The following is a 21772-nucleotide window of genomic DNA, read 5'->3' as shown; positions in this document are numbered from 1 at the left end:
TGATAAATGAATGTATCTGAATGTTTTTTTGTCATCGTAAAATAAAGGCATTTCTTTTCTTTAGTGCAAATCTAGTCCAGTGCCCATCCTCAATGCCAAGGATCCTATAGATCGACTGATTGAGTTTGTGCCAACGAAGGCGCCCTATGACCCTCGCTGGATGCTAGCAGGACGTCCCAGCCAGAGTGAGTGTCCAGTCTTAATTTCCAGAATAATCTTTTATCGGAAACTTGTTAATTTGTGTTGGTAGATAGGTACAGAATAATATTGGTGACTGTAGTTCTACTAGATGCTGTTTGAATGGTTGTTGTATGATACTACATATTAAATAAGTTAATAATTAGATTTTTTAAAAACAAACATTTGATTAACCCTATAATGTCCTTATTCCTCTCAAATTCAGCATTAAATATTGAATGAATTTTGATGATTGATTCATTATTTTAGTCATCTATCACTTTATCAATTCTTAAGGGACAATGCCCAGAATTTGCTTCATAACCTTTTCCCATGTTAAGATTTCCTGCTCCTTTTAGTTTTTATATAACTGTATATTGAAAATCTTCAAATCTATAATTGTTGACTGGACAAAACCATAGACTGTGTAAAACAGTGGACATAGCCACAATTGTGAAATCCGCATCATTTCAGTCATCACAGTTTTGGATATTTAGAGCAGAAGGCAGAATGCTAGCTACTAGCTAGGTTAGCAAGGTGCATTTGTGACTATTATTAACTATAAAAAATGCTAATGCTAATTTTGGCTATTACAAAAAAGGGTTAAAACCATTAAAACAAAATTTACTCACTTTGTATCTAGGATTGCACCATCCTTATGTTCCCTAACCAATGTTGTGATAGTGGCATGTGCCGTGCACGTTGCCACTTGGACAAAACAAGCAATTTTGCAACATGGAACACTGGACTCTGGTAAACTGTGACTGGCAGTTTTCACCATTTTTTAAACTTTTTTAACCAAATATTAATGACTAAACAATCATTCAGTTAACAGTAATGACCGCCAGTTGCAGGCCCACAGCCATTCTCTGCTCCAAATATGGAACAGCGTGGCAACGTAAATTATTAAGTTGCATTAAAAGTTTTATTACCTAGCATCCTTGTTGTAACCACAATAATGATGATTTATATGCTATAAATTTTGCCCATTTCCTCAACTAATCATTCAAAATGCGTTATCAGCATTTGTAGAGAACCACGCTCCCAGTTCTGTGTGTGTTATTGATTAAGTAAATATAAGTATTAATCATTTAATCCTAATATCCCCGAGGTTAGAGGATGAAATAATTTATTACTAGAGAGACGAATAAGAAACTAAGAGGAAAACAGTAAAGCTGAGAATCATGCTGCTAAAGGCAAGATCAAGATAGCACCGAAATGGATCCAGCATGTTTTACACTGCAGGTCAGGACCGAGCAGGTTCCACATCAGTGTAATTACAGTTTGGGACAGCACAGAGATTGAGGGACCGTGTGGGAAGCCAGTCAGCGTCCCTGCTAGTGATGAGTGGCGAGGCTTAATTGAATGGTAACCTCGTAGGCTGGGTATGTTTCTCAGTGTGCGCAGGCGGAAAAAGAGCTGAGCAAGCTTTATTCTGCCGTCATCCATCATGGTTTGCCGCCAAAATTACAGATTCTGAGGGAGAAAATACACAATGTTGGATTGCAGGAGGAATAAAGCCGTAGTTTTTGAAAACAATATGAAAAGAGACAAACAATGGATTCAGTTGCATTTCCAATTTGCAATGTTTAACCACACTTTCTTTCCTGTTTCCCCATTTTTTCCTTTCTAACCTCTCTGTGGCACACCTCTCTGCATGTACAGCTCCAAAGGGTTCCTGGCAGAGTGGCTTTTTCGACCAGGGCTCCTTCATGGAGATCATGCAGCCCTGGGCTCAGAGTGTGGTGGTAGGCAGAGCCAGGTTAGTGCCCCGACGAAGCATTCAACCATGATGACACACTGCCAATCATACATTTGTTCCCACTGTAAATGTAGTCAATCAATCAATCAGAAAAACTGAGGCACAAGAAAAACTGTAAAATTATGCTTCATGCAATAAAACTAGAGACACACACACACACACACACACACACACACACTCACACTCACACACATATACAGGCACACGGGTAAAACAGAAAGACGTAATTAATTAAAGCACTAAAACAGGAGTACTCATTAAAACCAGGGACTGAGGAAATGTTACCATAAGTGAGGAAACACCAGGAGACAGGATAAAACCCTTTTAATAAAAGATAAAAAATAAATAAATGTAATATTAATAACAAGCAAAGTAAGTAAAAATTAGATAAAATACTCTAAATAGTAGATAAAAGGATAACAGAACAAATAATAATAGATACAAATGTTAAAAAATATTAAAATAAAATAATATACCATCTAGTAAAACAAAAGAACAGCCTAAAATATATAAATAAATAGTCAATAAATAAATAAGTAAAGTTCAATTAAAAGCCAAACTAAAAAGGTAGGTCTTAAATTTGCTCAAAAAAAGATGTTGAAAAAGTTCAAAAGTCCAGGTGTTTTGGAGATGTCAGCGCTGAATGGCCTCTCTCTCTCCACAGACTGGGTGGGATACCTACTGGAGTGGTTGCTGTGGAAACCAGGTCAGTGGAGCTGTCGATCCCAGCTGATCCAGCCAATTTGGACTCCGAGGCGAAGGTAAGGGGTGCATCAACTCAAGCATAAGCTGCCATCTGAGCACATTTACAGACACCCAGGTGCTGATTTTCTGACTTGTGTGATCAGATCATCCAGCAGGCGGGACAGGTTTGGTTCCCAGATTCTGCTTTCAAAACAGCCCAGGCCATCAAAGACCTGAACAGAGAGGGTCTACCTCTGATAGTGTTTTCAAACTGGAGGGGCTTCTCTGGAGGAATGAAAGGTACTTCTGCTTCTGAAAGTGGTAATCAGTCAATGTGGGATTAAAGACATTCAGTAACTCGTGAAATTTTTCTTCTTAGATATGTATGACCAGGTGTTGAAGTTCGGGGCCTACATCGTGGATGGGCTGAGGGAGTACAAGCAGCCGGTGCTGGTTTATATTCCTCCGCAGGCTGAGCTGAGAGGAGGATCCTGGGTGGTTATAGATCCCACCATCAACCCTCGCCACATGGAGATGTACGCTGACAAGGACAGCCGGTGAGTTAGACTTAAAAAGGGCAGACTGAGGCAACATCCACACTATGTTTTCATTTTTAAGGAACACTGTAAGATTTTTTTAGGCATTTAGTGGCAACTAGTGATGAAGATTAGGGATTGAAGCCATCGGAAATTTTTCCCCAGCCACCGCAGAAGAACTGCCTCACAATTCATTGGATTAAACAATGTAAACAAAAAAGTCAATGACATTTTGCACTTTTTGGCTCTAAATTGAAGAGTTTTCACCTAGAGAAATTTAGGGTGCTCCTGCAAAAAATGCAAAGTGCATGGAGCAGAAAAATGCTAAGCAGTCAGCAATGCATAAGCAGTGAGGAAAATGCTTCACTTTCATTGAAAACCATTTAAAAAGCCTTCACAGGATGCCAAAACATGCTCTGTTTGATTGCAGCTTTAGTGTAGATGTGGCGTCATCTTTATCAAACCACCTCTGTTCTCTTAAATCATTCTTTTCTCCAGGGGTGGAGTTTTGGAGCCTGAAGGAACAGTAGAGATCAAATTCAGGAGGAAGGACCTGGTGAAGACAATGAGAAGAGTGGATCCAGTCTACATGAGCCTGGCTGAACGATTGGGTAAGTCCACCACTTCAAATCTAATTATAGCTCTTTACTGGTGTCTCTGCCCTCCTCGACCTCGTCCTCATTTTAGTAAGGAGCAATACATCAGGTGGGAGCATGTGTGCGCTTGCTGTCGTTCTTTATTTGGGGTTGATTGTATCATCTTCGCTGCGCTCCTTCGGGACTCGTGTCAATCACAGCCTGCTCAGATCAATCACCAGCTCTCCTGTTTCTCCTGCACTGCCTATTGATTTTCCCGCAGGCTCTGAGCAACTGTGGTCCAATGCTGTTTGGGCTCGGTGCTGTGGGCAAACTGGAGGAATGGAGGGTTACTGGGGGAAGGTTTGAGAGCTTACAGATTGGAATTGACAGAAATCAGTCTTTGGTGACAGCAGCCAGGGGTTTGGGGGAGCTCTGAAACAAAATGCTGTTACCAAATGTTAATTCACTGCTGCATGCACATGTAGAAGTTGAATTAAAGGGCACGAGACAATAAAAGTAGGCCAGTTATCGGATGTGGGGGTAGAAGTTTTTGCTTTCCCGCCTAAACTCAGTCTCTTCTGTACTGCATTTCTTTCACCTATTTGCAAAAACTGCAATTTCATGTCAATATGCAAAGCTTGTTATAGAAACCTGCAGGAACATGGTAGTCAGTTTTTATGCCATTTTGGTGAACGTGATATCTCAAAAATGCCTTGAGGAGGTTTTCTTCAAATTTGGCACAGATATACTCTAGAGATGAGCTAATTAGAATTTGGTGGTCAAAGTAAGTGTGACCTTGCATCTCTCTCATGTTTATGAATGCAGTCTCCCAAGAACACTGCGAGAGAATTTCTTCAAATTTTGCACAAACATCTGATTGGACTTAACAATGAACTGATTAGATTTTTGTGGTCACAGATCAAAAGTCACGGTCACTGTGGCCTAAAGTGTGTCATTGGTGTGAACGCAATATAATTTATTTTAACACTGTAAGGGGTCTTTTTCAAATTTGGCACAAACAAACCTCATCTGTCTCACTCTTGTGAATACAAAGTCTAAAGAACACCATGTGGCAGTTTTGACAAATTTGGTACAAACATATACATGGACTCAGCAATGAACTGATTACACTTTGGTGGTCAGAGGTCAAGGTCACGGTGATCCGTCTCATCTCATGAACATGATATCTCAAGAAAACCTTGTTGGAATTTCCTCATGTTTGGCACAAACATTCATTTGGACTTAAGAAAGAACTGATTAGAATCTGGTGGTCAAACAAAACTCAAGAACTTGTATGGTATTTTGACAACAAAATTTTACACAAATGTCTAACAGGATAAAATGAAGCGATTACTGATTTTATTTGTAAAACATGTCATGGATCGATGTTCAGCTTGACTGGTGCATGGGGGCATACTGCAAGCAGCCCTAGTTGTTAAATAATTTGATGCAGTGTTTTATTGTGTTGTTTTGAAACTCCCAACAGGAACTCCAGAGCTGAGCCCCCCTGATCGTAAAGAGCTGGAGACCAAGCTAAAGGAACGTGAGGAGTTCCTCCTACCCATCTACCACCAGGTGGCTGTGCAGTTTGCAGACCTCCACGACACCCCAGGTCGCATGCAAGAGAAGGGCGTGATAACGGTGAGCACTCCTTGTGTGCATTGTACTGCTACAGTAAGAGTGTGCAGTGTGTGAATGACCTGAAAAACCCACAGGGGAGTATCCATCGAGCTGCTGCTGCACCTGCCTAGTGAATAATGTTTGGTCTCACCAGGCTGTGAGATTCGTCCTCATAATTATCTTCTGATGACCCTGGTCAATCACCTTAGAAAGTGCAGAGCAGCCTGAGGCAGACCCCATGTCATCCTGTGCCTGCCCAGTCCCATCTTTCACATCCAAGCATACACACACTCACCTTTGACTGCCATCCATCTGTGACAGACCCCTCTGGTCATGTGAGCAGTGTGTTTTATGCACACAGTGTGACTCTAGTGGTCTGTGTGTTCAACTCAAGTACATCAGTGGAGAAATTTGTGATAGTAGATTAAAAAATCCTGTGATGAATGCTTAATTTATGGAATGACACCACTGATCTGCTTTACATGGATGAAACTTTTATCAAAAGATTCCCTCATATAGAATTTCCATAAACCTGAATTAGCCCTTTAAAATTGAGTGTACTTTTTGTTAAAGTAGACCAATTTGTATTCTGTGTATTCTGTACTCCGTGTTTGAGAAAATAAGCGACTCTTCTCAAAGCAAGACAATTGTAAAACACAGACCTTTTTGCCAGCTAGTCCCATTACCTTAATGAGTCCTACCTCAGTGTGACAGCCTGGGTATGGATTAAGACCAGCAGAAAATGATTCAAGTTCCCCTTTAAATTCACCAAGAGGAAATACACCAACTTATTAGTTAATATGTATTAAATTGTAAGAAGCAGGAGATAGCAGACTCTGACAGCAGTAGCTGTATTTACATGATGATTTCTTTTGTTTTTTTTGTCTGTCTCAGGACATCCTTGAATGGCAAACATCCCGTCAGTTCTTTTACTGGCGTCTGCGGCGTCTGCTGCTGGAGGACACAGTGAAGAGGAAGATACAAGCAGCCAACAACGAGCTGACAGACGGACAGATCCAGGCGATGCTGCGCCGCTGGTTTGTGGAGGCCGAGGGGGCCGTCAAGGTAAAACCCCACTATGCACTTAAAGGCTTTGTTCTATAATCTCTCACTATGCAGTGACTCTGAGTGGAAAATATAGAGAACCATACTAAATGTCTGCCATAGTATGTAAACTGGACTTTGAATTGAAAAGTTAACTCTTCAAAGCAAAATACATGAATGATGATGACTTTAAACAAATACTTCTAAAATGATAATAATATCATTACTGCTTCACTTGTGTCAGTTAGGGTATGACTATGATAGAGAGGGCATAATATCAGATTTTCACAATTAAAATATTTCACTATAAGGATACTGTGGCAATGTCTATAGAGAATTTTAAATAATAATAATGTTATCAGTCAAATTAATCTCTAACTTTGTTAATAGTGTGCTCTGTCTCTTTTTTTAAACTCAAAATAAAAACGAGAGAAAGGAAGGTGGACGGGGGGGCGGGGGGCGAGAAAAGAACAAAAAATTGTCTTTTGGTTTTTGGTGCATAGATTAAACATACAATAAGCATATTAAGAGGAAATGAAAATAAGGCAAAGTACTGCAACAATAACATAAATATAGTTAGAAAAGTTGTCTTTGGAGTTTAAAAATAAGATTTAAAAAAAAGTAAAGACATTCAGTGTGGGCAAAAAATTGTATAGAATACTATTGTGTTTTTAGTCTTTACCTTTTTATAATTTCCTAGATGCATAGCCTCACAACCACAGACATCTGCATCAGTCAGATATCATCATCAGTCATTTTTACTAATTTATTTTCAGATTTCATACAGTTAAATTATCTGATCATATCTGAAGTCGTCATATTCAGTCTTCTGTAGTGAATGATTGAGTCTTTGACAGTCGTCACTAAATTCAGCGTCAGAGGTTTACTTGATTTCAGGGAGGTGTGTAAACACCTTCTCAGCCCCTGGGGATGATTACAGAGGTCGCATTCTTTTGATCCTGAAGCTCCTTTTCCTTTTCCTCAAGCTGCACCTGATAAAGACGTAGTAAGCATTACTATGAAAACAGTGCGATGAAATACAGATGGACTGATAGCTGGTAGTTAATGAAAATAAACATCCCTCAGAGAAGCATAAATGCTGTTCCTTCCGGCCCCGACTCAGAGGCTCAGAGGACCAGCCGTGGGGGTGACAGGAGGCGGCCCGGCGTTTGAGATCTCCTAAGAAGTGGCCTTCTTGTTAGCTAATATATTATCCCAATCAGGACTGGCTGTCTTAAGCCACAATTAATCATAGCCCTGGCACGTGCAGATAGGAGAGCAACACGCTGTTTCTTAATTAAAAGCAAACAGATTAAAAATGATTAATAAGGGCATTAAATGTTCTTGCGGACCTCAAGCAGGACTGTTCATAAAAAAGGCAAGAGCCCATTAAACCCCTCAGCCCCCAAATCTTTGCTAAGCCCTCCAGCCTGGCTTTGTTTGGGATCAGAGATGCCAGCACTCATGAATACTAATTTCCCTATCAGGTCCAGTCAACAAGATGTCCGGCCCCCACTTTGTGCCTGTCCGTTTCTTTTGTTGTTAATTTTATTTATGTGTTTATTCATATATTTAATCCTTTCATACGGTATGTCATTTTTATTGTTTCTCAGGTAGAGTTTGCAAATATAGCAACTCTATATCAATATCAATGTGAAACTAGATATCATCTTAAATTTTGGGTATCATCACATTAAAGTGTTATCTTTTCCTGGTTTAAAAAGCTGAACTACAGTAAAGTGATGTGATTTTCTGAACTTACCAGACTCTTGTAGCTAGTTAACTTTACCACCTTAGTCATTATACCCATATTACTGGTGTTTATCAAAAATGTCACTGTGTAAATATTTTGTGAAAGCACCGATAATCAACCATACAATATCATTGCAATATTGATATTAAGGTATTTGTTCAAAAATATTTCAGTATTTATTTATTTATTTTTTTAAATTCACAATCACACTTTTCATACTCACACCATAAGAGAAAGTGTAATTCCTGGGCTTATTTATCAAAGAAATACTTGGAAGTCTCCTTCACAATGGGCCCTTATTCACAAACTGTTTGTACTCACAAATCCATGTTTTTAATCATTTACAAGAACCTTTTTTAGCTCAAATCTTAGATTCATTTACCAAAATTTGTTCATATGCTGAAACAGATTTAGAACTGCCTCAGACAATGCTTAAGCGAATGAAAATAGTCCAACTGTCTTATTTGAAGAGTATGTCTAATTTTAACTAAGTGCATTACATATGAATACAACATTCATTAAAAATGACTTGAGTAGACATCAGTATTTAAAAGTGGTCATTTGATTTGATTTATTTTAAACATGTAAGAACAACAACAAAAAAAAATTGAAAAATTAATTTACTTATGCATTGGCCAAGTGACTCGGCCTATCAGGAGTGCCTACTCCCACCCATTTCTAGTGCCAAATTGCACATACATGTGTTAATATGGCATATCTAGCCTTATTGGAAGGCACTGCAGCCGGTGCCTTCAGGAGAGAGTGCATCTTTAAATATCAAAATAATGTGTTAAAAGAACATTCTCAGGTTTAAGTCCTGTACATCTTCAGTAGGCAGGTTTTCATTACAGATTTGCGCAAAGCTTAAGCAATATTTTCAGAATTTTGCTGAAACACAATTGCAAGATGACTGCGTTTCCATAACATTCCAAGACGCATAGCTATGGATGTTTAAAACAGCAGGTTTATGTCTATTGCAGCCGCCGCACTAGCCGTCATTATTTCCTATTGCAGGTGACATAGGCGTGTTATATGAGTGATAAAAGAAAGGCAAGCCCCTTATACGTGGAAGCAAAAGATGATAGTCCACGATTTCACAGAGGAATTGTGGATTGAAGGGTTGTATATTTAGAATGATTCTGATTTACCATACACACGGGGGTAAGAACAAAATTGGCAGGTGCATATGTCATGAATCTGGCAGTAATTCTGCGTGCATGCTTACTTTTTTTGTACAAAGTACAAATATTTTTATGCACATATTAGTGAACGAGGCCAAATTATTCATGTTCTATTTATTAACAACTCCTCCCTGCATTATGTAGGCCTATTTGTGGGATAATAATGAAGAGGTGGTGGCGTGGCTAGAGAGGCAACTCACTGAGGAGGAGGGCGCAAGATCCGTCATCGACGAGAACATCAAGTACATCCGCCGGGATCACATCCTCAAGCAGATACGCAGGTGAGAATGCTAAAGAATGCAGGTTCGGTGTGGTGAAGAGTTACACAGCGCAGCTAGTTCTCACCTGTCGTTGCCTTCATTTCCTAACCTGGCAAACACATGTGATCCAGCTTTCAGTGAGTGATTACAATGTTTTCTTTTGTTTCCCCTTTATTCTCAGCCTCGTTCAAGCCAATCCAGAGGTCGCCATGGATTCCATTGTGCACATGACCCAGCACATCTCGCCCACACAGAGAGCCGAGGTGGTCCGTATCTTATCCACAATGGAGACATCAGCCTCCTCCTAGTGAGGCGAGCGTGGCCTGTCCTCCCCGCCTGGCTGGAGCTCAGCTCAGGCTGCGGACCACAGCCAAAGGAAGCCGGCTCAGCCAGACCCACCGTTGACTCAGACCCGAGCTGGAAACTGAAGCTGGAGGAGCCAACATGATGGCCCTTGGCTGCTGCCAGGTTACTGATGAATCGTTGGCTATGATTCTCACTAGGTTCAGATGACTGACATCAGTTATTGTAAAATCGTCTTACACGTAGTGTTTAGATAAATCCATGTATTTTGTATTCAAGTGCAATTGAGAAAAGAGTTCGGAAATATCGAGTGACTAATAATGTTTGGAGGTTACACAGTTGGCCAGGGTGGATGTTTATGCTTCCATGATAATCACAACAACAATACATTTATGTTGTTGTCATATGAAAAGGTACATTGGTTTGTGACATATGCTTGTTAGGATTCAAGTGTTTTGATGACCAACTCGACAATGACAACACATCACTGGGGGCATTAGTGAGAGAGGGGGTTTTTACACTCCCTAAGAAGGGAGCACTTAGTTACTGAACAAAGACGGGGGAACACTACAACAGATCTGGACGGGAGAGCTCAGCAGGGAGCGAGGACAAGGTCCCTTTTAGACCCCGACTGTTTCACAGTTACCCTGCAGTGAGCGACGGGCAGCTAGCCTCACAACAAAAACCACAGCTGTCCCTTCTGTCCTCACTCACACAGTACACACACACATGCTGCTTAACATGCACTTTACTTCTCACTCATGTTGCACCTGGAATCAAACCTGCACACTCTTAACTGGTGCATCTTGAAAACACACACGTGTATACGCACAAAGTGGTGCAAACAGGAATACACACAGAGATGATGGTACTACGCAGAGTGGATTATAGCATGTTTAAAAAAAGCTCCCTTTTTGACATCTAGTTTTAGAGTTTGCTCCCCAAACCTCCTTTTTTTTTAACTAGAGAAATATTTTTGAATTTCCAATTAGATGGCTTATTCATTAATTATTTGTTTGTGAATAACAACCGTTCACTGGACTCACATGTTACACGTCAGATATGGTGTCTAATTTTCACTGTAATCCAAACTGTTCTATTTAAAGTTTGTAACTTTATGTATATGAAATGTTACTTATTTTTAATATTAATTTTGAAAACAATGTTTGAATTCTCAACTTGAGTTTGTTACCAACAGACAGGCAAATTGTGGCAACTGTATGAGAATAGAGTACATAATAATAATAATATAATATTAATAGAAAAACAGCACCATAATGTCAGTCTCTACAGATCATCTTGTCATTTGCTCTGCTGAAAATGCAAAGTTAGCGATGTGAAATGGCTTTGTGTACAGTGCTGTGCCTTTTATGTGCCTGTATTGACATGTTGTCCAGTTGCTTTATAAGTAACTGGTTGATTCCTATACAAGGATGGAGGACGATTTATAGTGATGAGCTCTAACTGTGTGCGCAAATTTAATAAAGCTTACCCAACTTAGTTTGACGTGTGTGTGCAAATATTAAAAATCTACATTTTCCTCGTTGTAAAACTACAGTTACCACTTTCCAATTACATGCCTCCATGCACTAATCAAGATATACTTTTAGTGTACGTCCATGTCTGTGAAAACATCGATGCTTCATCAATCAGCACAGTTTCAAGGTGGACACCTGAGATTAGTTTCACCAATTCAGTTTTTGACCAATTGTCTCCCCTTCTGTTAGAATGTCACAGTGAAGTTGACCCATTATCACCAATTAGACATTTGTGTTAAATTTTGTCATGATTAGTGTATGCATTCTTGAGTTAGAGCCAAAAACATGTTTTGTGAGGTCATCTTTGAACTTCAATCACCAAATTCTAATCAATTTATTCTTGAGTTGATGTTTGTGCCAAATTTGAGGAAAATATCCTCAAGGCCAGTTTGAAGTGTTATATGTATCAGAATGAGATGGACACAATTTCACAGTGACCTCGACCTTTGACCACAAAATTCTAATCATTTTATCGGTGAGTTCATGTGGATGTTTGTGCCAAATTTGAAGAAATTGACTCAAGTGTTCTTAAGATATTGTTTTAATGGAAATGAGACTACTGCAAGATCACAGTGACTATGACCGTTGATCACCAAATTTAACCACTTCATTGTTGAGTCTAAGTGGATGTTTGGGCCAAATTTGAAGAAATTCCCTCAAGGTGTTCTTGAGATATCACATTCACGAGAATGGGACAAATAGACAGACAACCCAAAAAACACATTGCCTTTGACCAAGGCTATCACCAGTGCGGAAGCATAAAAAAGTAAGAGGCAGTTTAACACAACTCAAGTTTCCAAGAATGTGCAGTAATTTAATTTGTCAATTATTTTTATGTATTGACGATCCTCGAGACAGATAATCACATCACTGGAAGCCTCATTAATTTCAGCAGCCAGAACAAAGTCTATTACTCTGGAGGGACATTTTCTGATTACTACGAAATGATAGTCTTCCTATTCCTCAATCCCTACATGATTAAAGTGGCGTTTTTCTTCCTGGCTTTTAAACTTCAACAGTATTAAGGAGGATGAAGCAGATCAAACAAATATTGAGGGATCCATCTTATCCTCCTTTTTTTATTTAGTCTCATTCTTTCATATCATCCCCTTGGCTCTGTCAACTCTTTTACCAGCCTACCAACAAATACGTAAGACAAATTGAGTTGCATGCACCCAATACCCACCACAATTATAGAAGGCCCAATAAGAAAATGACTCATTTGGTGGTATAATTGGAAATGTGCCTTGCTTGGTCTCTCTGGTCTCCCAGAGGGTTTTGCTCATTTGTGGTGCCATGCTAGGCTGGCTAATTCTTCTTTTAATCACCGACAAACTGCAGAATCAGGTTCCTTCTCTGCCACTGGAGTGTAGGGAGCAGGAGTGTGTGATGAAACTTGCCAAAAGTGGCTTAGTGTTGATCTGTCTCGATTTACAATAGCCCTTTTTACACAGAGATTGTGCTATAGGGCTGCTACAAAGTCCCTTCTTTATGCTTTCTTTGCATTTTTACACAACTCTCCAGTGATTTAAGACAGTATGCTGGCATTGCTGAAACAAAACATTTAACACAACAACATCTGCCTCTAGTTTGACATAGAGACATCAACAGCACTTTCTAGACAATCTTAGATTAGTTTCACCAATTCACAACATGGCAACAAGAAACAAACAAACAACAAACATTTACCATCTCTGTTATATAGCGGCTGATCTCGTGCTCTGCTTGGAGGTTTGCGTCTGTTTTCAGCTGCTGTATTTCCTCTTTGAGTTGGCCGCTAACTACTAGCAGTTGCTTTTAAAATCTCCCAATGTGGGTTGCATGCATAACATGTCGTGAAAACACGACACCCATCCTACCCATAATCCCTTTTTATCCACTCTCCTTTCTACATAGACACTATTTCGGAGCAGTTTCTTCCTCCCGTGGAGAAAAATTAAAAAACAGCAGCGGTTTAGCAACACAGCAGCATGCACAACCAAAAACTCTTGGAGCAGTAATTGTAAAAATGTTGCATGTTTGTGGCGAAGATCACAGAACAGAACATTAGAAACAACAGAAAAATGAACAGACATGGACGTGTTTCATCTAAATGTTGATGGCTATTTAGCTGAAATGCATCTGTGTCTATTATTTTCTTCTCATAATAAATAGTGACATTTTCTATAAGTGTTGGTGTTCTGTATACTCCCTCCCATGGCGGGTTATAGGCAAGAAAATTGTCCACCTATTACACAATCGTATCTTTTAGGGGCTTTTTACATGGCGTAGTTCTTCCATGAAATGTACATGTTTTTTTGTGGTTTAGCGTTTCATTGACAAGACAAAGGCGTTTTGGGGGCCTGAAAACACAAACTGCAGAGTGTAATCTTTTGAAAATGCAACCCTTCCTGTCACCATGTAAATAGGCAAAGCTGCGAATTCTGTGAGAATGGTGACATGGTGAATGGTGTGTTATTACAAAGTTACATTGCCAACTACTGGCCTGGCATGCATACTAAAGCGTTTTTGGTTTTGTGGATCTGTTAACACGAGGATCATTTTCATAATGTTATCATATGAACACAGATTTAAAAGAAAAAAAAAACTCAAGGAAAGACTTTTTGGTTTTTAGTGGGGCCGTTCTCATGTAGATGTGGCCTTATAACGGCACAATATTCCTGCCTTGAACAGACGGTGTAAAATGGGCGAGAGTGAATCAGAAGTGTTGATTTATAATAAAATATACAACAACACAACAGCCTTAATATTATTTTTTGCCATTTGTTTGTCAAAGGAAAACCCTAAGTTAAAGGACCTAATCTGATATTGACATTGTTTAGATATTTTTTTCACTTTCCAGACACCAAGCCCCACTGACGGCTGGTTTCAGGCAGAACTGTGACAAAAATGAAGCAAGAAATATTAATGGAAAAAGAAGAGAAAATCAGTGTCTGCGATGAGATTGAAATGGAGGCATTAAGATAGCGCAAAGGGGGGAGACTCAATCATGCATCTGAGGCAACCATAATTCCACATTCACGCGTCTCAATGACTTGACAGCACTTGAGAGACAATGCCTGTGACCCAGTTGCAGGATTCCAATTAGCAGGGTGTATGCAACAGTTGAGATGAAAAGAGAACAGGGTCTTTACAGAGCCCCAGGGCTGTCTGATTACTGCCTGAAAACAAGAGCCTTTTGCCCATGACAAAGAGTCGACCGGCACAGAGGGAGAGCCAGGCCCCAGCTGTTCTCATTCTCTCCAGGCTGAGGATTCTGAAGAGCTCATCTCATCTCCGCCTGCCTGCCTGCCTGCCTTTTTACATTTCAACCGTACAGGGAAGTGTGCAGCAGGCCAGTCACACTGAGACATTTTCATATGTGTTTTATGAGCTGAGTAACTGTTGGTAGATTTTTCTGACTAGTCTTATAGAATGAGGTGACCTCTGGGTCAGAAGCCTGCATCTGTTACCTCAAAGCAACCTTGTGTGCAGAATGCCCATTGTTTTACTGGTGCATATTTATGGCCTGCCTCCAAAATGCTTTCAGTCTTCAATTGGAACATGTACTGATAAATTATACAATATGCTGCCCCATATACAAAAGAAGAACAATTCTCCATTGCTGCAGTAAATAGTTGCATATAAAGCTAACAAAGTTATTAATGGGATTTTAATTCATTTTTGGTGCTGGGTTTATTACTATAGCAATATAGTTCAAGTTGTGCATTTGTATACTTATTAAAAGTGCATTTTCCATGAGTGCATTAAAGCTTGTGCAGAAGTAAACTTTGCTTAAAGCATTACTTTTAAAGTTGAATTCTTAATGATTCAAAATAATACTTAAAATGAAGTAATTCTCTTTATTGTAATTCAATGAAATTCCATATATCAAAAGTTCTTATATAATGAATGAGATATAAGAACTAAATATAAATGAAAAAAAATATATAGAAACTTGATTTTCAATAACATTGTGCATGTAAATCCACTTATCCAATATCTTTGCATGATCTTGGGTTTTGTCAGTATTATGCTGTCTTTTGGACTTTATTTTAGAGCTTTCTGTTTTTTGGTTTTCCTTGTTTCATGTATTCATCATAGTCAGTCTGTTTCCTAATTTATTTTGAAAGGTTGTCTCCTCATGTGTCATGTCTTGTGTAACTTCCTGCCTTTGTCTGTTTCACTGTCACACCTGTCCTGCATCAGCATTGTTAGTCCTTCCCTGCTCCTGAGTTTCCCCCAGTGCAGCTCCCTGCCTGTTCTATTTCCTCATCAACTTATTCCTCTCACCTGAGCTTCTCCGCTGCTTTTCCTCCACCTGCACTTCATCCCCTCATCAGTCTAGTGTGTATTTAGTCCTGGTTTTCAGTTCAGTCTTTGTCAGATGCTTGATTTGGTTGTGTGATGTTCAGTTTGCTGTTTATTTGTTATCACCCAGAAAAAAAGACTTATCTAGTTGAGTTTGAGTTGTCTGCAGTCTCCTGCATTTGTTTCCACCTGCTCCATATTACAGAAAAATGCATGCATTCCTTGCATTCCTAGCAACTTCCATCACATGAAGCAAATGGGTAAAAGCAATCAATTTCCATTAAGTTTAGTACCCATACCAGTGCTGCCATAAAGATTGTTTAAGCCTTTAAGACATGAATCAACATCAGTCTTCTTCATTAGCATTTAAACCTGTAAAACCTGTGAAAATAAGCTTGATTTCTTTTAAAAACACAAAAAAAGAAATAAAATGAGTAACCTCAACAACAAAAATCCCTTAACCCCAAAAAAAAAAGGTGAGGAGCAACTGGTCCAAAAGGGGAGGGGATTATTAGACATGATCAAAAAACAAGGGGAAATGTCCATAGAAATATATTTATAATTCTCTTATCATATATTTCAAATTATGTTGCAGAAAAAAACATTTTTGTAGCACTTTCTTGAGGTCATTTTCTTTCTGTTTTTGTTTGTTTTTTAATTTTTTTTCCTCACTCTTTTTGTGCTTATTTTTAGATAATTTTCTTGTAACTTCTTATTACTTTCTTGCTAATTTTGGGGACATTTGTTGTTAAGTTGCTTGTCGCCCTCCCATGTTTTTTTTTAAAAAAAAATGAATCCAGTTTGCTCAGATATCAAAGGGTTAAAAGTTTCCAGTCTACTTGGCTTTTATCTGAATCTCTAATGGGAAGTAAAACTCTGTTGTCACACTGCTGGCTTTGTTTGCATATAGTCTTATAATGATGTTGCTTCTGAGTGAGATGTCTCAACGCATTTCAAGATTTATAATGTTTGGTAGACTTGAATGACGAAAGGCAAGCAGAGTTTCTCAAAAGCGATTCCCATCCACGGATCAAAAATTATAATGAATGACGTATTGTACCGATACTGCAGGAAGCATTATAGATACAAAGAGTCCTAGTCAGACACTGAATCTCTCCAGGGGCAGCAAGGGCAGCCTGTCAGCCAGCTGCATGAGAGGCTTAATCTTCAATCTGCCTTCGGAACGTTTCGCGAGGGTCAGAGATTACAACACCCTGTGATCATCACCACATAATGCATACATTCTCATTCTGTCAGAGCTTGGTAAACACTGGCTGACTTACTGAGCACCAGGACGACAGATAGGATTCACAAGCCGACAAATGAGTAGCAGACAGAAGAGGAAGAAGCGTCAAAAGCAAATGTTTTAATCTTAACTTTACTGAAAAACAATGTTTTTATTTCAACCAGAAAAACTCCCTAATTATACATCTGTTTTTCATTCTAAGGAGATAATATATATGCTGTGGCTAAAAACAGTAACGAGATTGTTATTTGTCATAATGGTTCTGCTCATGCACAGCACTATTTATCTTTGATATTACTGTAATATAAGAGAAACATAGCTCCACCAATGTGAACAACATATGCAAAGCGCTCCTTATAGCTGTGCATTGCAGACCAGGTGAAGCTGCTCCCTGTACCATGCAGCCACACCTCCCTCCCTCCCCCCGTCCCCCTCGTCCCCACATTAACATTCATGGACCCAGTGGAGTGTGGCGAGCCGCGTACATCGAGCCAACGTTGAGATGCAGGGATGAGGGGGGAGAGGGAGGAAGAGAGAGCCCCCCCTTCCATCCTCCACAATAGGCTGTTAGAAGAAGGGGAGGCTTAGGGTGTGGTGGTGAAGGTTGCCCAGTATGGCATTATGGGAAAGGTCAGCAACCAAGGTGCTGCTATGTCTTTGACCATAGATCACAATTATTACTGTAGGTCATTGACAAGTATGGAAATTAGAGGAGCAGTGACAGGCCCACGTGGCATGCTGGAAGAGTGGGCGAGGCCGGAGCAGCAAGAGGTTGCTGTCATCTGTTACTGTGTGTCAGTAAAAGTCTAGTTTTCAGCCATGCTAGCAGAATGGCTCCAAACGGGGAGTAAAATTGTGTTTACTTGGATAGCCAAGGCATGACTCGCCTTACACTCTCTCTGACTGGTTAGTACTCACTGCCTTCATTGGTTGGATTGGTTAGATGTAGAATGAGGAAAAGAAGGGCAGGTTATGCGTTCACTATACTAAGATGTGCAAATTCAACATGTTCTCATCCCAATTTGTCACATGGTGCAGCTCTGTCAGTGATTTTCTGCATCTACTTGTGATGTTTTAAGTATCCCTCTGCGTCCGCTTTTTATGTTCCGGGATGCCACTACGGTGTTGTCATCAAATGCACATGATGGGATACCGTCATGGTAGGAGCGAGATGATGGGCGCAGAAGGACCCACCTGCACTATAAGCACATTTGTGCACTTTATAAGACACTTTAGTTACCGGCAGCATTATTACCTGACGCTGTCCTTCAGTATTTCATGCGCATGTGACCAGTTTAGTTTGGCTGTATTCTCAAGTGACGCCATCTGTGCACGTTGCATGTGGACACGCCCAATGCCATCCGACTGTCCAGCTTTGTATAATAACAATGCCACCGGTACTGTCTGTGTACGTTCTCATCTGACGCCGTCCGTCCATGTTCTGATTGGACATGGAAGGTAGCTTTTGGCACTGACAGAGCAGTGCTATTTGATGAGTTCTGAGCAAGAGCCGGCTTGCAAATTTGCAGATTTTTAAAGAGACCTGGATACAGCATTTGAGGAGGGAACCCATTTATTGCTATAAAATTGCTCATTGGCACATGAAGCCAGAATTGAGGTCTCCACTTGAGTCCGATTCAATCACTTCTTGTTCTTCATCAAAATAGGCAGCACAAACCCTACGAATTGGCAAATGCGAAAAATTTAGGTTTCAAGAGCACTCAGACTTTCAACATGCTTATCTGGTACATACCCAACACTAAAAAGAATAATTCAAAAATTTGTTAGTTTATTTCCACCATTTGAAAGCAAGGATGATGCACTCCGTAGTTACTATTGCCAGTTTGAGTTTAAAAAGTTGTTTACTTCCAAGTACAAATGATGGACACTCATATTACATACTAACTATCATACTATTATGGTGCAAAGCTTGATTTCTTTCCCATGTAGCATGTCAAGATAGAAACACTGACTGACTGATGGCTGCGCTGTGGAACATGCACTCTGCGACACACTCATGCACAGAAAACTCATTATAAGTTGTGGTATGCACAGAGGTGCTGACTAAAAGAGTTTAGCTGAATGCAAACATCAGTCCAGCAGTGGCCCATTTTGAGAGGTGCGCCACATTAAAATGCATGCATTAGAGGCATAGCGGTGGAGCGTGGAAAGCCAACTCCCTGTGGAAATGTTGGTTTGCTGCTCCTCATAGGGCCTGTGGAAGGGTTTATTTGTGACCAGCGTCCTCTGGCTCTGAAGGACAAAGGCAGCCGACCAGGGAAATCATTGCGCTTGACAACATCGCATACAGTAGTGTCATCTGACAGCGTTGGTTTGAAACATTTAAATCAGACTGATGAAGATGTTGAAGTTCTCAGGAAGGGTGCGACCTCCAGAGGGGTGATGGAGCGAGTAAGGGAGACAGCAGTATTGCTGAGCAGGGTTCTATTTTAGTATTCTGTTGCAAAAACTGCTTTCTCTTTGTGATGTGTTGAATAATCTGCAACATATATATGTTATAGAGCAGCACATGAATACAATTAAAAAACACCAACATCTGCAAACAACAACAAAAACAACAAAACAAAAACTGTATAAGCAGACAAAGACAAAAACAGAAAAAGAAAAAATAGGACATTGATGGTAACACAGACCAAAAAAAGAAAAAAAAAGACATACATTATCACATGAGTTACAGGTAATTGACATATGACATTGTGATACAGTTAACCATTAACCATTTAATTCAATACTCCAATCAGATTATTGACTGGTTGCCAGATTTTCTGGAACAGTTTATCCCTGTTTTAGAAAGTAAATATCACTTTCTTTCTTACTTTATATACAACATTTGGTAATTCCTTCAGCTACATATCAAATGTTGGGGGCTTCTCAGGAACAACAATTTTTGGTACAGTGTTGAGCAAGAGCTCTGCAGCCAGCAGTGGTGAAACAGTTTATTTGATAAGAGTAAGATTCTTTTTGTTCAACAAGAAACAGCCCCATAATCGCCATCGTGAAACACACCAGACTCCTTTAAATTAACAGTGCTTTTATCATCATAAAACACACTTCATTCAGGGTCGACAGAAGAAAAGTAAAACTCGTAAAAGCTGTCTTGGTTTTCATCTTTCCACTGATTCAACAATCACCAATCTTGGTTTGGTTGAAATAAACCTAACCTGGCTCAAATGATGTTTATTTTTAATGGATTCTGGTAGGTTTGGTGACAGTGATTTCAGAGTTGTTTCTAGTTAAACAAAAGGGAGCTTACTCTTTAACATAAAGGTGTATCTCTGTAGGGATCCTTTTGATTAGAGTTGTCAGACTGTATCAATGTGAGCCGCTCAGAGGCCAAAACAAACAATTATAGTGGATGTAAACTCACAGTGCTCAAGTGCCAGTATTGCAGCCAGTTTCGCTGCTGCTGGCTTCAACACTTTCATTAAATATAAGGGCGATTCAAAAAAATGTTGTTTCCATTGATCAGTTAGACACAAAAATATGGGAAATTAGGGTTGAGGTTACCCTGTAAGCTACTGGAGCAAACATATTCCCTTCACTTACTGCTTTAAACGGTTGCTGCTTATAGCTAAATCAAACTGAAAAATGCAGCTTTCACCTGACAGTCTCTATCAAACGCTAAATCAAAATTTGCTGTATTTACCCCGATGGCTCTGAGAAAAAGATCACATGAGCACAAAGCAGAAAAGACTTTGCAGAAACACTAAAGCTAATGAATGTCCCTCCATCCTCGCCTCCTCCCTGGCTGTCAACCCCATTACACACACATATGCACACACACACACGCGCGCGCACACACACACACACACACACACACACACACACACACACATTTTGCAGAGCCTTTTCACACCAGAACATTACACGCTTGATTGCAAATGAGAGAAGCAGCAACCTTCTGCATGTCTGTGTCATGTCTTTGTCTCAGTCTTCCTATAAACGGCAATTACAACACACACAATGATGTGAAGGAATTCAGCGTGGAGAATGTGTTGCTTTGTGCAAAATAAATTGGGGAACAAATACCTCTTCATGACCTGATGTGGCGTGATGTTTTAGATGATTATATTTCATGTTGTTTTTTGGATCCTGATCAATGTCAATCACTTTAATTTCAACTATGTCAATAATAATACCAAGCTCTGTCAGGTTAGATCATAGAATAACTGAAACTATGTCTGATTTTAACACACATATATAGACATATTGTACTCTAAAAATAAACAGCAAGTGATTAAAATCTTAACAAGCACATCTGCCTGGACTTTTGTGAGTGTATGACTTGTCAATATCTATAACACGCTGAAATCTTCCTAGCACTTGGCCTTGCAGATTAAGCACAGCAGGAGAAAGAAAGTAGGTGGGGAACACTCATGATTCTGTCCTCTTCAACTTTAATCAAAAGTACACTGACGTGCTGCAGCCCCCTCCCTTCTCTTTCATAATAATGGGCCGCTAAAAATTCAGGAGGCAGGCTCCACATCAATCACTCGCCAGATTTGAGTCCAATGCAATAAATATGTAAATGAGGGGAAGCCAATGTCTCATAGCTTTGAGATCAGCACAGGGAGGAGGGGGAGAAAAAAAGGGAAAAACTGTATTAATTGCCCATGGCCAGAGGAATCCTATTACTGTGGGCATTGATTATAAAATTGTATGTGTGAATGATTTTCATGCAGAAAGTGGACGACAAAGCCTAGAGCGAAAAAAAAAGTGGAGAAAGAGTGGAATTAGCGAATAGGGCCACATTTTGCAAGCGGCAGCATCGGCGAAAAG

General features: G+C 39.7%; 1 protein-coding gene across 10 annotated transcripts in view; it reads left to right on the top strand.

Annotated features, from left to right (window-relative positions):
- LOC121952540 (acetyl-CoA carboxylase) overlaps positions 1 to 11398 on the top strand; it is a 47600-nt gene extending 36202 nt beyond the window's left edge. For all 10 annotated transcript variants that reach the window (XM_042499287.2, XM_088088979.1, XM_088088978.1 and 7 more), the window contains 10 exons: positions 65 to 185; positions 1843 to 1939; positions 2604 to 2700; positions 2788 to 2923; positions 3003 to 3180; positions 3658 to 3770; positions 5224 to 5378; positions 6252 to 6422; positions 9480 to 9616; positions 9777 to 11398. In XM_042499287.2, coding sequence (XP_042355221.1) covers positions 65 to 185; positions 1843 to 1939; positions 2604 to 2700; positions 2788 to 2923; positions 3003 to 3180; positions 3658 to 3770; positions 5224 to 5378; positions 6252 to 6422; positions 9480 to 9616; positions 9777 to 9903 — 1332 coding nt within the window. In that variant the 3' untranslated portion in view covers positions 9904 to 11398. The remainder of the gene's footprint in view (positions 1 to 64; positions 186 to 1842; positions 1940 to 2603; positions 2701 to 2787; positions 2924 to 3002; positions 3181 to 3657; positions 3771 to 5223; positions 5379 to 6251; positions 6423 to 9479; positions 9617 to 9776) is intronic.
- The last annotated feature ends 10374 nt before the right edge of the window (positions 11399 to 21772 follow it).

This window comes from Plectropomus leopardus, chromosome 15, assembly GCF_026936395.1.
Source record: "Plectropomus leopardus strain MGB_pleo_1.0 chromosome 15, ASM2693639v1, whole genome shotgun sequence".
Taxonomy (NCBI): Eukaryota; Metazoa; Chordata; class Actinopteri; order Perciformes; family Serranidae; genus Plectropomus; species Plectropomus leopardus.
This window is presented reverse-complemented; position numbering and strand designations above follow the sequence as displayed.